Genomic DNA, 15,699 nt, shown 5'->3' with positions numbered 1-15,699 from the left:
GACTGAAAACATTGCCATGTACCATCTTAACCTAATTAGTGAGGATTGATGTGGCGTGTATGTTCCTCTTAAAGAGCCAGTGCTTGTTTACTGCACCATCAGGTTTATACAAATAGCCTGATCGCCCCAAATCTGTTTGTACACAAACAGTTCTGGGGTGATCTGGCTAGTTAGAATACAAGCATCTTCCCAGCTGACAAAGCTGGTTGAAATGGTATCATTACAACCTGTTTTGGCCACTGGTTTAGCTTTGAGGATGCTCATATTGTCCCTTCCATTCTCTATAGGTGGAGGTTCTCTAATCATTACTTGTCACTGTTTAATTATCATTGGGTGATGGCAGCCATTTTATAATACCAGTGACACCTGCATTTGTTTTTAGCTTGATTCCCAGGAACTACAGTACCTCACCAACCCGTGTTTGTCCGAAAGGTGTACCTTGTGTACCATTCCTTGTGATTAATGCATTAGGATGTTAAATGTAACAGAAAGATTCTCCTCATTGACGACCATGTATATTTGTTTGTATTGACAACAGCACCCTCATCAACCCCGGGAACCATGTGAAGATGCAGGAAGGAACCCTGGGGTTCTTTATCGCCAGCGATGCCAAAGAAGTAAAAAGGTATGTAAATGTTTCAAGTTTTAATGTCACATGCACAAGTACAGTGAAATGCCTTTCTTGCAAACTGTAAACCCAGCAATGTAGTAATCAATAACAATGATGCACTAAAAATAACAAGGTAGAACAAAACATATGAGATAGAAAAATAAGAAATAAGAAGAACACGATGAAGTAAGTATACTATATACAGGGTCAGTTCCAGTACCATATTTCCAATGTGCAGGAATAGTGGAGTGATAGAGGTAAATATGTACAGGGGTAAGGTGACTAGGCATCAGGATAAAATGTATTGTAAATGTAGGAAAATGTACCTAATTGCCTCTGTTAGAAGAGACAGAAAGCCTCCAAATACAGTTTGACATCAAACTACCGTATGTTCAATTACTCTTGGACTTACTGATGATTTAATACTGAAATATGTTTGTGCTGTTTTCTTAGGGCACTTTTTTACTGCAAAGCTTGTCACGATGATATCACAGATCCCAAAAGGATAAAGAAATGTGGATGCAAACGATGTAAGTATTTATTTACTGTTCTTTAATTAATAACAATATTTATTGAGCTTTGTCTTTAATGCACATGCATATTTGAATATGCATATGTAGATACTGTATAAAACTGTGTCTTACGCTTCAATCACACCTACTTTGTTATTGTGCAAAATGGTACGCAGCATCATCTGGATATGTGTGCAACAAAAGTTCAACATTCAATCTCTGATACCGTTTCTGTTAAGCCGTCTAAGCATACAGTTTGACGCATATGTTCGATAAATCCAACGTATGCACCACACAGAACGCACTGCAACTGCCTCTGCAACGCAATGCTGCAAGGCAAACGCATCGTTACGTTGGAAATGAATGTGTACCAAAATGCAATGGCGCTGTCGGTGTGATCGAGGTGTTAGTATGTTTTTCTAATAAAAGATATTTGAACAATGTGTATACTGTACATGTATTATACTGTACTGTATGTTCTACTTTACGCATTTCTATACATATTAGATATTATTAATGTAGAATAACTACCAAAGTTGTTGAATAAACACCGCTTTAGATGCCTGTTGACAGGTATTTGTTTAGAGGTTTGAACAGAGCCCAACATTCGCATAAACATTATAGCGTCACTACATTGTCTGTGTCACGTGACACCCTGTCCCTTTATAGTGCACTACTTTTTACCAGGGTCCATAGAACTATGGTCAAAAGTAGTGCCTTATATTGGGAATAGGATGCCATTTGGAACACAACCGTTGTCTTTACACGACCTACATAGCCATTTGTCTAAACCAATTATGTCCTTTATTAATAATCCACAGGATAAAACCCTGTAACCTCTGCCTCAGGAAAGGCCATATGATTACTTTAAACAAGCATCGAGTGCCCAAATAACTGTGTACAGAAATAAATCACCATCTATGTTCTTAGGCTGACTCCCAAATTACACCTTATTCCCTATATAGTGCACTACGTTTGACCAGATCCCACAGGGCCCTGGTCATAAGTAGTGGACACAATAGGGAATAGGTGGCCGTTTGGGTCGCATATTTATTAATATTTAATATAGCACTCAATAAAGAGACTGAGGATATAGAAACATATAGCCTGGTCCCAGATCTGTCATGTTTGGCATTGCAATGACTATAAAAGTTGACAAAACAGTCCGAACAGATCTCGGACCAGTCATGACAACAACGAAAACAGTGTGATCTGTCTTAAATCTGTTTTTATTTTCTCCTTTCAAGATTTCAAACAGGCTTCTTCTATATTGTGCCTAGTCTAAAGAGGCTTGTCTTGTCTCATAACTTTGATGACCATATCTACTGACACTAATGTTTGATGTATTCTCTTTCTGCTGCCTTGGAACATGAAACAATGTTTTAACTGTTCACGTATAGTGCTTTATTGTGAGTAATATAGGTGCCCTACCCCTACCCTCCGTAGTACAGCCTGCTACCCTTGAGTTCGATCTCTTTTGTTATTGTTGAGTGTACTGCACATGTTGCATGTGGCGATGGTGGACACTTCTGCCTGCATCCTTCACGTTCACTCACATCTCATTTGCACGCTATACTCTCAGGTCAAGGAGAACACAAAAAACGTGATGATTGGTAGATTTGTCGATATATACATTAGGGTAGATACCCGTCAACCTTAAGTATTTGATGAAGCCAAATATACAATGTAGCCTTAAACGAGTCCAATTACATAACAATAATTTTTCCTGTGGTACACGAGAAAAAAAGGGTGCTAGTTAGTACCAATTATATATATTTTCTGTCCCTGTAAGGAACCCTTTTTTGACCTTTTTACATCAGTTCTTCGAATAATTCTTGGTATAACCATGTAAACATAAATTACATTAACAGAACCAGAGGGTTCTTCATTACACTGTAACAACCAGAGGGTTCTTCATTACACTGTAACAACCAGCGGGTTCTTCATTACACTGTAACAGCCAGAGGGTTCTTCATTACACTGTTACAACCAGAGGGTTCTTCATTACACTGTTACAACCAGAGGGTTCTTCATTACACTGTAACAACCAGAGGGTTCTTCATTACACTGTAACAACCAGAGGGTTCTTCATTACACTGTAACAACCAGAGGGTTCTTCATTACACTGTTACAACCAGAGGGTTCTTCATTACACTGTAACAACCAGAGGGTTCTTCATTACACTGTAACAACCAGAGGGTTCTTCATTACACTGTAACAACCAGAGGGTTCTTCATTACACTGTAACAACCAGAGGGTTCTTCATTACTCTGTTACAACCAGAGGGTTCTTCATTACACTGTAACAACCAGAGGGTTCTTCATTACACTGTTACAACCAGAGGGTTCTTCATTACACTGTTACAACCAGAGGGTTCTTCATTACACTGTAACAACCAGAGGGTTCTTCATTACACTGTAAAAACCAGAGGGTTCTTCATTACTCTGTTACAACCAGAGGGTTCTTCATTACACTGTAACAACCAGAGGGTTCTTCATTACACTGTTACAACCAGAGGGTTCTTCATTACACTGTTACAACCAGAGGGTTCTTCATTACACTGTTACAACCAGAGGGTTCTTCATTACACTGTTACAACCAGAGGGTTCTTCATTACACTGTAACAACCAGAGGGTTCTTCATTACACTGTTCAACATTTTCTGGCTACTGGTTGCAGTGAAAATTCGGTAAATATTCAAAAAGTTACTGTATATTTATAGCTTGATTAAGGTATTATTGCTGTAAGGGACAGTTTGCTGCTTCATTCTGATTACTTTGGAGTGAACCAAAGATGGCGCCGAAGAACATGGCTGACGTTTTACATTCTCCCAACCAATTGTGCTGTTTTTTTGTTGGTTTTTTTGCGTTTTGTGTAACTCGTTTTTTTTACTTATTGTATACATAATGTTGCTGCATCCGTCTCTTATGACCGAAAATAACTTCTGGGCATGAGAACAGCGATTACTCACCGCGGACTGGAAGAAACTTTTTCCTTTAACGAGTCCGACGAGAAGGATACCCTGCTTTCACTGGAACAGGCCCAGATCCTCGCCTCTTTCTGAGAGTCCGTAGGTGAGTGAGTAAACTCCCACTGTCATCTGTTCTTCTTGCTAACGTGCAATCATTGGAAAATAAAATTGATGACCTACGATTAAGATTATCCTACCAATGGGACATCAAAAACTGTAACATCTTATGTTTTACGAGATGTGGCTGAACGACGATACGGATAATATAGAGCAAGCGGGATTTCCCATGCACCGGCAGAACAGAGACCCTACCTCTGGTAAGAGGAGGGGTGAGGGTGTGTGTCTATTTGTCAATAACAGCTGGTGTGCGATGTCTAATATTAAAGAAGCCTTAAAGAAGTACCTTATGATAAGCTATAGACCACACTATCTACAAAGAGAGTTCTCATCTATATTATTCGTAGCCGTCTATTTACCACCACAGAACGAAGCTGGCACTAAGACCGCTCTCAACCAACTCTATAAGGTCATAAGCAAAGAAGAAAATGCTCACCCAGAAGCGGCGCTACTAGTGGCCAGGGACTTTAATGCAGGCAAACTTAAATCAGTTTGGCCAAATTTTTACCAGCATGTCACATGTGCAACCAGAGGGAAAGAAATCCTAGACCACCTTTACTCCACACACAGAGACGCATACAAAGCTCTCCCCTGCCCTCCATTTGGCAAATCTTACCATACTTCTATCCTCCTGATTCCTGCTTACAAGCAACATCTAAAGCGGGAAGTACCAGTGACTCGCTCAATACGGAAGTGGTCAGATGACGCGGATGCTACTCTACAGGACTGTTTTGCTAGCACAGATTGGAATATGTTCCGGGATTCATCCAATGGCATTGAGGAGTACACCACCTCAGTCATCGGCTTCATCAATAAGTGCATCGACGACATCGTTCCCACAGTGACTGTACATACATATCCGAACCAGAAGCCATGGATTACAGGCAACATCCGCATTGAGCTAAAAGCTAGAGCTGCTGCTTTCAAGGAGTGGGAGACTAATCCAGACACTTATAAGGAATCCCGCTATGCCCTCAGACGAACCATGAAACAAGCAAAGCGTCAATACAGGATTAAGATTGAATCCTACTACACCGGCTCTGACGCTCGTCGGATGTGGCAGGGCTTGAAAACTATTACGGATTACAAAGGGAAACCCAGATGCGAGCTGCCCAGTGACGCAAGCCTACCAGACGAGTTAAATGCCTTTTGTGCTCGCTTCGAGGCAAGCAACACTGAAGCATGCATGAGCACCAGCTGTTCCTGATGACTGTGTGATAACGCTCTCGGTAGCCGATGTGAGCAAAACCTTTAAACAGGTCAACATTCACAAACCCGCTGGGCCAGACGGATTACCAGGACGTGTACTCAAAGCATGCGCAGACCAACTGTCAAGTGACTTCACTGACATTTTCAACCTCTCCCTGAACGAGTCTGTAATACCTACATGTTTCAAGCAGAACACTATAGTCCCCGTGCCCAAGGAAACGAAGGTAACCTGCCTAAATGATTACTGCCCCGTGGCATTCACATCGGTTGCCATGAAGTGCTTTGAAAGGCTGGTCATGGCTCACATCAACAGCATCTTCCCGGAAACACTAGACCCACTCCAATTCGCATACCGCCCCAACAGATCCACAGATGACGCAATCTCAATCGCACTCCACACTGCCCTTTCTCACCTGGACAAAAGGAACACCTATGTGAGAATGATGTTCCTTGCGGCAGGTAGCCTAGTGGTTAGAGCGTTGGACTAGTAACCGAAAGGTTGCAAGAACGAATCCCCGAGCTGACAAGGTAAAAATCTGTTGCTCTGCCCCTGAACAAGGCAGTTAACCCACTGTTCCTAGGCCTAAATCTCAGCTTTGTTAAATATACAATCAAAGAAAAACTATTATATTTATCATAGTGATTCAGGTGTGACATTAAAACAGAATAATATGCCCCACCAACATTAGACAGCTATACAGAAAACCCTCAAATTGCTGAAATACTGTAAGTAAATGAAATCAATGATGAGTGCAGAGATGTATTATAGGTAATGAATATGTATGGCAATGCTACAGACTTTGTGGCGCAGCAGAAAGGTCAGTGTACTTAAAATCCGGATTTTGTCTGTTCAACGACCAGGTGGGGTCATACTTTAGCTGAACAGCAATAACACATGAAATTGCATGTGATCACTAATGTGAAGTGTTCAACAACAAAAAAAATCCAGTGAAATGTCACATGATGTGTTCCAAAAACATGTTTTCACATTTTCACATGTGGAATGTCACAAGTGAAGTGTTCCAAAAAACATATTTTCACATGTTAAATGCCACGTGACGTGTTCCGAAAACACCGGTTTTCAAATGATTTCACATGTGAAATGTCACGTGAAGTGTGCCAAAAACAGAAGTTTTCAAATGTAAAATGTCAGATATGAAGTGTTCCGAAAACACAGGTTTTCACATGATCATACATGTGAAATGTCACATGTGAATTGTTCCAAATCCATGTTTTCACAAGTAGAATGTCACATGAAGTGTTCCAAAAACACAGGTTTTTAAATGTTAAATGTAAAATGTGAAGTGTTCCAAAAACACAGGTTTTCACATGATTTCACATGTGAAATGTCACGTGACATGTTCCAAAAACACATTTTCAGATGATTTCAAATGTCACGTGACGTGTTCCAAAAACACGTTTTCAAATGTAAAATGGCATGTGAAGTGTTCCAAAAACACGTTTTCACATGTGAAGTGTTCCAAAAACACGTTTTCACATGATTTCACATAAATTAGCTTGCCATTCCTCACTTGCAATTGCATTTAAACGTATAGGATACCTGTTTAGATGTGCTTTTGGCACAAACTGTAAAATAAAAAATCATGTAATTTTATAGTAAGTTACCAGTTACGGAGTTGTGGTGAAAATAGTGGAAACAACTTTTTATGTATTTCTTCAGCTGAACTTTATACAACGAACTGTATTCGGGAAGTACACAGAAATTCTAATTTAAATTATTTTGGAATTTGGTTGACTTTTTGAATTGACCTCAACATTCGTTAGCACACTTTGGACGCAACCATAATATTGCGATTATCTGACCAACGAACACCAACGAAAAAGTAGCAGTGCTCAGGGACACTTGACATTAATTAGGGACAGACGTTCCGCTAGCGGAACGCCTCACCAATATCCAATGGTAAAGCGTGGCGCGAAATACAAATACCTTAAAAATGCTATAACTTCAATTTCTCAAACATATGACTATTTTAAGCCATTTTAAAGACAAGACTCTCGTTAATCTAACCACATTATCCGATTTCAAAAAGGCTTTACAGCGAAAGCAAAACATTAGATTATGTCAGGAGAGTACCCTGCCAAATATAAATCACACAGCCATTTTCAAAGCAAGCATATATGTCACAAAAAACAACACCACAGCTAAATGCAGCACTAACCTTTGATGATCTTCATCAGATGACACTCCTAGGACATTATGTTATACAATACATGCATGTTTTGTTCAATCAAGTTCATATTTATATCAAAAAACAGCTTTTTACATTAGCATGTGATGTTCAGAACTAGCATACCCACCGCAAACTTCCGGTGAATTTACTAAATTACTCACGATAAACGTTTACAAAAAACATAACAATTATTTTAAGAATTATAGATACAGAACTCCTTTATGCAATCGCTATGTCAGATTTAAAAAAATAGCTTTTCAGCGAAAGCACATTTTGCAATATTCTGAGTAGATAGCTTGGCCATCACAGGCTAGCTAATTTGACACCCACCAAGTTTGGTGCTCACCAAACTCACATTTACTATAAGAAAAATTGGATTACCTTTGCTGTTCTTCATCAGAATGCACTCCCAGGACTTCTACTTCAACAACAAATGTTGTTTTGGTTCGAAATAATCCATAGTTATATCCAAATAGCTCCATTTTGTTCGTGCGTTCATGTCAGTATCTGAAAGGTGACGCGCGGGCGCATTTCGTGACAAAAAAATTCAAAATATTCCATTACCGTACTTTGAAGCATGTCAAACGCTGTTTAAAATAAATTTTTAATCAATTTTTCTCGTAAAATAGCGATAATATTCCAACCGGGCGACGTTATATTCATTCATAGACTGAAAGAAAAACATGGAGTCGTCTCGTGCACGCGCACTCCACTGTCATTGTTCCCTGCCTGACCACTCACAAAAACTCCTGCTTTTTTTCGCCCAGAGACTGCAGAGACGTCATTCCGCTTTCTGGCGCCTTCTGAGAGCCAATGGAAGCCTTAGAAAATGTCACGTTATAGCAGAGATGCTGTATTTTCGATAGAGATGCCCTAGAAGGACAACAAATTGTCAGACAGGGCACTTCCTGTATGGAATCTTCTCAGGTTTTGGCCTGCCATATGAGTTCTGTTATACTCACAGACACCATTCAAACAGTTTTAGAAACTTTAGAGTGTTTTCTATCCAAATCTACTAATTATATGCATATTCTCGTTTCTGGGCAGGAGTAGTAACCAGATTAAATCGGGTACGTTTTTTATCTGGCCGTGAAAATACTGCCCCCTATCCCAAACAGGTTAAGGCCTAGATTCAATCAGATCAAGCATATTGGTGATCCAGGCTGTATCACAACCGGCCATGATTGGGAGTCCAATTGGCCCAGCGTCATCCAGGTTTGGCCGGGGTAGGCCGTCATTGTAAGTAAGAATTTGTTCTTAACTGACTTGCCTAGTTAAATAAAGATAAAATAAAAATAAATATGGCGGCGTTGGAGTTGTAACTCATTAGACCTGTCAAATCGGTGAGTGGCTGCTCATGTGGTCATTGTCACAAAGCCACACCCATCCTAATCATGTTAGAATTTCATAATGAGAAAGTGTAGGCTATATAGAAGTAATGAAACTCAAATAATGTTTTAAAATTCTATCAGCCTAATTGAGCTGTAGATTACATAGCACAGTCCGGTGTTCCAAATTGTGAACAAGGCTGCATGGAATTTCTCTTAATGCAGCTCTGTGCAGCCAATTGTAATGTCTGCTTTAGGTATAAGGCCGGGAACTGCTTGGGGATTTGACAGCTCTAATGCAGTTCCACCTCTGACACTGCCAAAACAACCACTATGCAGGTGTCCATTAGTGCAGATCTTATAGAATCTAGCCCTGTGTGCATAAATGCTCTCGGCACTTGAACTTGCAACCTTTTGGTCTGGAGTGCATTAATGTCTCTGGAGGGCCACCAGATGGTTTTGTTAAAATGAACATATCTCCACACACTATCAAATATGAAAGTATGTATGGATACAGTACAATGTTGTTCCCTGGTGTACAAAAAGGGTACATGTGCAGAGAATCTAGTACAATGATAAATTTTTCTACCCAATATATTCAATATAATACTGCATTAGTAACCATGTGGGAGGTGGGAATTTACCAATTGTGAAGTTGGAAATACCAGTTGGATGCATTCAGGTGCTTTAAAGTCATTGGGAAACGGCAATTAGCTAATGGCCAACATTTGACCACTCCCCCAAATATGCTAATGAGCCCCAACCAGTACTTTTCCACCACACAGAGATGGGTAAAAAATTACAAAATACAATTACAAACTTCCATAAATATCAATGTATCAAAAATAATCTACAAAATACTTGTATTTTGAAATGTATTTTATTGAAATACATGTAGTTTGTATTTTAAAATGCAAAAATACATTTACAAGTAGAAGGGCCGTACAGCAACAGCATTCTCAGTAACGGTTACAGAAACGTTTTACTTGATATGATATGTTGTTGTTTATCTACCTTAGTTGAATGCACTGACTGTAAGTCACTCTGGATAGGAGTGTCTGCTAAATTACAAAATGTAAATGTATGTGAAAATGAACCAAAATGAATTGCAAAGCACACTAGGTATTATTATTATTATTGGCCTTATTTTGGGGTAATGTCTAGATGGGATACAGTTTAACCTAATTATCCTAACCTGCTACATTAATTCAATTAAACTGCTGCATAAATTTTACAAAACCTGCTACGAAAAGTCAATTTTGACAAAAGCTGTATCCCTTCTCGACCGAACCTTGTTTTGTGGCGGTGCTCATTAGAATAATACTTAGCATGCTTTGCAATTGTAAGTGTTTACATACACACATATTTAGTTCATGTAGCAGACAGTCTTATCCCACCATAGTGCCATCAGAAATCTGATACCAATGCAGGGTGAAAGGTGGCCACAAAATGGTGAACCACTATAAAAAAAATGGTATAGACAAGTATTTTATATTTTCAAAATACAAATTACAGCACTCAAAAGTATGTTGTTACAAAATACATTGGAGTATAGTTCAGCAATACATACTTCAAATACATGTAACAGAAATACTGCCCATCTCTGCCCCCACCTATATTTCAAAGTGTAATAATGATTGTACCTTATATTCAAAATATAAACTGTACCATGTGAGTTTATATGTATACCTTTGACTTTTTTTGTACGCCAAGGAACAACACTGTACCTTAACCATACCCTTATTTTTTGAGTGTGTTAATATATGTAGGTCATCGTAAATAATAATTTGTTCTTAACTGACTTGCCTAGTTAAATAAAAAATGTAATAAAAATATGTTCCAAGTAATGAGTATGACCCTGCTGGCACTGCCGAAACATCAATGCACTCCCTATCAAGAGGTTGCAAGTTAAAATCCCCAAATGTATACTGTAGTGTCCTTAAGCCCTGCATAGTTTTATGTTGATGTTACGCTGGTGTTGATAATTGTACAATTATTTACTTGATTCTGGGCAGCTTTTCCCAATTGTGTTCACAGTACAAAATTATACAAGATTTTACAGTAATTGAAATCAGAATATAGCAGCATACTGTCATTTTATAGAAATAACACTTAAGTTGTTGTGCATGTTTACTTTATTTGTACTGCAACTTTAGGCAACATGCTGAAAAGTATTATTGGCAATAAATATATAGCCAATCTCTGCAGTATACTGTCCTTTAACATAACACCTTAATTTAGCTGTAAAATACAGTAACTAGTTTTAGATTTACCGTATTTTAGACAAAAACCTATAGGAGACCATAACACAACATTCTGAGAACATCCTAAAAGCGTCCTATTTGTAAGTCGCTCTGGATAAGAGCGTCTGCTAAATGACTTAAATGTAATGTAAATGTAATGTAAATGTCCTTGGGGTCATCCCTGAAACAAACTGGCAACTAGACAAAAGCTGCAGGGGACCATGACTGTTTAAATTTAATGAATGTCGATAATGCCTTTTAAAGTATTCTAAATGGCATTTGACATATAGGCTTTCACATGTGCTCAAATGTTGTCACATGTAGTTTATGGTATCACTTGTTGAAATGTTGCATCCCCATGTTGTAAAAACAAATTCACATGATCATGTTTTCACATGTGCTCACATGTTGTCACTTGTAGTTTCATGTTCTCACATGTTGAAATTTTGCATCCCAATGTTGTCACATTTATTTCACATTAATTTCATATGAGATCATGTTCTCACATGTTGTCATGTGTAGTTTTATGTTATCACATGTTGTCACATGCTATCACGTTATCATATTAACTTCACAGTAAATCACAAGTGATCACAAAGGGTCACGTGTTCACATGTTAAATTCATGTGTTTTTTCCATAAGGGTTAAGGTTACTGTGCATTTTCCAGTAACTTAATGGCAGTTGGTCACCAGGTACTGTAGTTCATGTTTATTTTTCAATAATTTACTGTCAGCCTGCTTCAAGTAGTTATTGTAAAATTCACAGGAACTTACTTTGGCTGATCTCTGTCACTCTCACTGACCTGATGGCGTGGCAGGAAGGTCTGTTTGCTGCCAGGTGAGGTCCCAAGTGCTTAGCAGATGTCAACTAATATTACGCTATCTTGTAATCAGGAAAGTCCAGGTTAAGTACAGTAAGTTACTGACAGCTGGTTGACAGTTACAGTACTAGTCAAAAGTTTGGACACACCTACTCATTCAAGGGCTTTTCTTTTTTTGTGCTATTTTCTACATTGCAGAATAATAGTGAAGACATCAGCATTATGAAATAGCACATATGGAATCATGTAGTAACCAAAAAAGTGTTAAACCAAATCAAAATATATTTAATATATTAGATTCTTCAAAGTAGCCACCCTTACCTTGATGACAGCTTTAAACACTCTAGTTGAGAACAAGTGACCTGGCCTAGATAAAGCAAAACAGTTCCACACAAACAACAACACAGAGTTACACATGGAATAAACAAACATACAGTCAATAATACAATAGAGAAAGTCTATTTACAGTGTGTGCAAATGAGGTAGGATAAGGGGGGTGAGGCAATAAATAGGCCATAGTGGCGAAATTATTTCAGTATGGCAAATTAAACACTGGGGTGATAGATGTGCAGAAGATGAGTGTGCAAGTAGTGGTACTGGGGTGCAAAGGAGCAAATGGTGACCAGTGAGCTGAGATAAGGCGGGGCTTTACCTAGCAATGACTTATAGATGACCTGGAGCCAGTGGGTTTGGCGAGGGCCAGCCAACGAGAGCATACAGGTCGCAGTGGTGGGTAGTATATGGGGCTTTGGTGACAAAACGGATGGCACTGTGATAGACTGCATCCAGTTTGCTGAGTAGAGTGTTGGAGGCTATTTTGTAAATGACATCGCCGAAGTCACGGTAGGATAGTCAGCTTTACTAGGGTATGTTTGGCAGCATGAGTGAAGGATGCTTTGTTGCTTTGTTGCGAATTAGGAAGCGATTCTAGATTTAATTTTGGATTAGAGATGCTTAATGTGAGTCTGGAAGGAGAGTTTATAGTCTATCCAGACACCTAGGTATTTGTAGTTGTCCACATATTCTAAGTCAGAACCGTCCAGAGTAGTTATGCTGGACGGGTGGGTAGGGGTGGGCAGCGATCGGTTGAAGAGCAAGCATTTAGTTTTGCTTGCATTTAAGAGCAGTTGGAGGCCACGGAAGGAGAGTTGTATGGCATTAAAGCTCGTCTGGAGGTTAGTTAACACAGTGTCCAAAGAAGGGCCAGAAGTATACAGAATGGTGTCGTCTGCGTAGAGGTGTATCAGAGAATCACCAGCAGCAAGAGCGACATCATTGATGTATACAGAGAAAAGAGTCGTTCCGACGATTGAACCCTGTGGCACCCCCATAGAGACTGCCAGAGGGCTGGACAACAGGCCTTCCGATTTGACACACTGAACTCTGTCAGAGAAGTAGTTGGTGAACCAGGCGGGCAGTCACTCTCTCAACCAGCTTCATGAGGAATGCTTTTCCAACTATCTTGAAGGAGTTCCCACATATACTGAGCACTTGTTGGCTGCTTTTCCTTCACTCTGTGGTCCAACTCATCCCAACCATCTCAATTGGGTTGAGGTCGGTTAATTGTGGAGGCCAGGTCATCTGATGCAGCACTCTATCACTCTCCTTCTTGATCAAATAGCCCTTACACAGCCTGGAGGTGTGTTTTGGGTCATTGTCCTGTTGAAAAACAAATGATAGTCTCAATAAGCGCGAACCAGATTGGATGGCGTATTTCTGCAGAATGCTGTGGTAGCCATGCTGGTTAAGTGTGCCTTGAATTCTAAATAAATCACAGACAGTGTCACCACAAAAGCCTCCCCACACAATTACACCTCCTCCTCCATGCTTCACGGTGGGAACCACACATGCATAGATCATCCGTTCACCTACTCTGCGTCTCACAAAGACACGGCGGTTGGAATCAGAAATCTCTAATTTGGACTCATCAGACCAAAGGACAGATTTCCACCGGTCTAATGTCCATTGCTCGTGTTCCTTTGTCTAAGCAAGTCGCTTCTTCTTATTGGTGTCTTTCAGCAGTGTTTTCTTTGCAGCAATTCGACCATGAAGGCCTGATTCACGCAGTCTCCTCTGAACTGTTGATGTTGAGATGTCTGTTACTTGAAATCTGTGAAGCATTTATTTGGGCTGCAATCTGAAGTGCAGTTAACTCTAATGAACTTATCCTCTGCAGCAGAGGTATCTCTTGGTCTTCCTTTCCTGTGGCGGTCCTCATGAGAGCCAGTTTCATCATAGGGCTTGATGTTTGTTTTTTGCGACTGCACTTGAAGAAACTTTCACATTTCTTGAAATGTTCCTGTATTGACTGACCTTCATGTCTTAAAGTAATGATGGACTGTCATTTGTCTTAGCTTATTTGAGCTGTTCTTGCCATAATATGGACTTGGTATTTTATCGAATAGGGCTATCTTCTGTATACCACCCCTACCTTGACACAACACAACTGATTGGCTGAAACACATTAAGAAGGAAATAAATTCCACAAATTAACTTTTAACAAGGCGCATCTGCTAATTGAAATGAATCTCATGAAGCTGGTTGAGAGAATGCCAAGATTGTGCAAAGCTGTCATCAAGTCAAAGGGTGGCTACTTTGAAGAATCTCAAATATAAAATATATTTTGATTTGTTTAACTCTTTTTTTGGTTACTACATGATTCCATATGTTATTTCATAGTTTTGATGTCTTCACTATTATTCTACAATGTAGAAAATAGTAAAAATAAAGAAAAACCCCAGAATGAATAAAAATTAGAGGAACTTTTTAACAGTGTAGTACTTCATGGCATAAAGGCATTCATGTTGGAGGGGGAAAGAACAGGATGGTACTTCACAACCATCACACAACCAACCATCCTGAAATGCAAAAAAAAAATGTTACACTTATCACCCTCACACCTGACAAAGAACCCCCCTCAATAACCTTTTTTTAGAGTGTGGTATTTACGTGATTATGCATGAAATTAAATGTATGCATTCACTACTGTAAGTCGCTCTGGATAAGAGCGTCTGCTAAATGACTAAAATGTAAATGTAAAATGTATTTGACTTCTGTAGAAAAAGAAGCAGTTCTACTGTAACTAACCACCAGATGTCCTCCAAACTCTATAAACTAGTAATTGTTACAACACAGCACAATTTGAAATCTGAAGGTGCCATTTTTTCTACCCAAAAGTCACTACACCTTCACTTCTTACGAATCCAACAAAGTGAACACAATTCTTTCCCATGCAGGCTCAACCAGTACCCAGTCCCATCCTCTTACGTGTGTACTGTACTGTATGTGGCTAACATCTCATCCAGTGGCTACATCATGTGAACTTTTCTGAGGATCTATGTCAAGATGACAAAGATATACTGTAGCGTTATAGCCTTTGGCATGACATTGAGATTCCACAGTCCTGCTTTGCTTGGGTTGTCAAATGCTTACAGTTCATGTTCATCACAAAACCAGCAAACTGTTTTATTTAAACCTTTAGGCTGCATACTATATCATGTGATATACCTTTGGTGTAACTGTGATACTATAACTGTGTATAACTGTGATACACTACACAATGAATACAGTAACCCATCCACTCACCTTTTATATGCTAGTATTGAGTACAGTGTATTTCACCTCAGGACATCTATCATCCATGACCTTGAGTGTCATCATTGACCCTTTGATATTTACATCCACAAGTCTCAGAAGA

The 15,699-nt window shown here is 39.3% G+C and overlaps 1 protein-coding gene across 4 annotated transcripts in view; it reads left to right on the top strand.

Annotated features, from left to right (window-relative positions):
• LOC106611671 (calcium-activated potassium channel subunit alpha-1a) overlaps positions 1-15,699 on the top strand; it is a 226,511-nt gene that overhangs the window by 171,646 nt on the left and 39,166 nt on the right. For all 4 annotated transcript variants that reach the window (XM_082977652.1, XM_045723530.2, XM_045723527.2 and 1 more), the window contains exons 17-18: positions 539-625; positions 1,064-1,140. In XM_082977652.1, coding sequence (XP_082833778.1) covers positions 539-625; positions 1,064-1,140 — 164 coding nt within the window. The remainder of the gene's footprint in view (positions 1-538; positions 626-1,063; positions 1,141-15,699) is intronic.

The sequence above is a fragment of the Salmo salar genome, chromosome 01, assembly GCF_965601325.2.
Source record: "Salmo salar chromosome 01, fSalSal1, whole genome shotgun sequence".
NCBI classification, from domain to species: domain Eukaryota; kingdom Metazoa; phylum Chordata; class Actinopteri; order Salmoniformes; family Salmonidae; genus Salmo; species Salmo salar.
The sequence above is the reverse complement of the archived record's forward strand: the minus strand, read 5'-3'. Positions and strand labels throughout refer to the sequence as shown.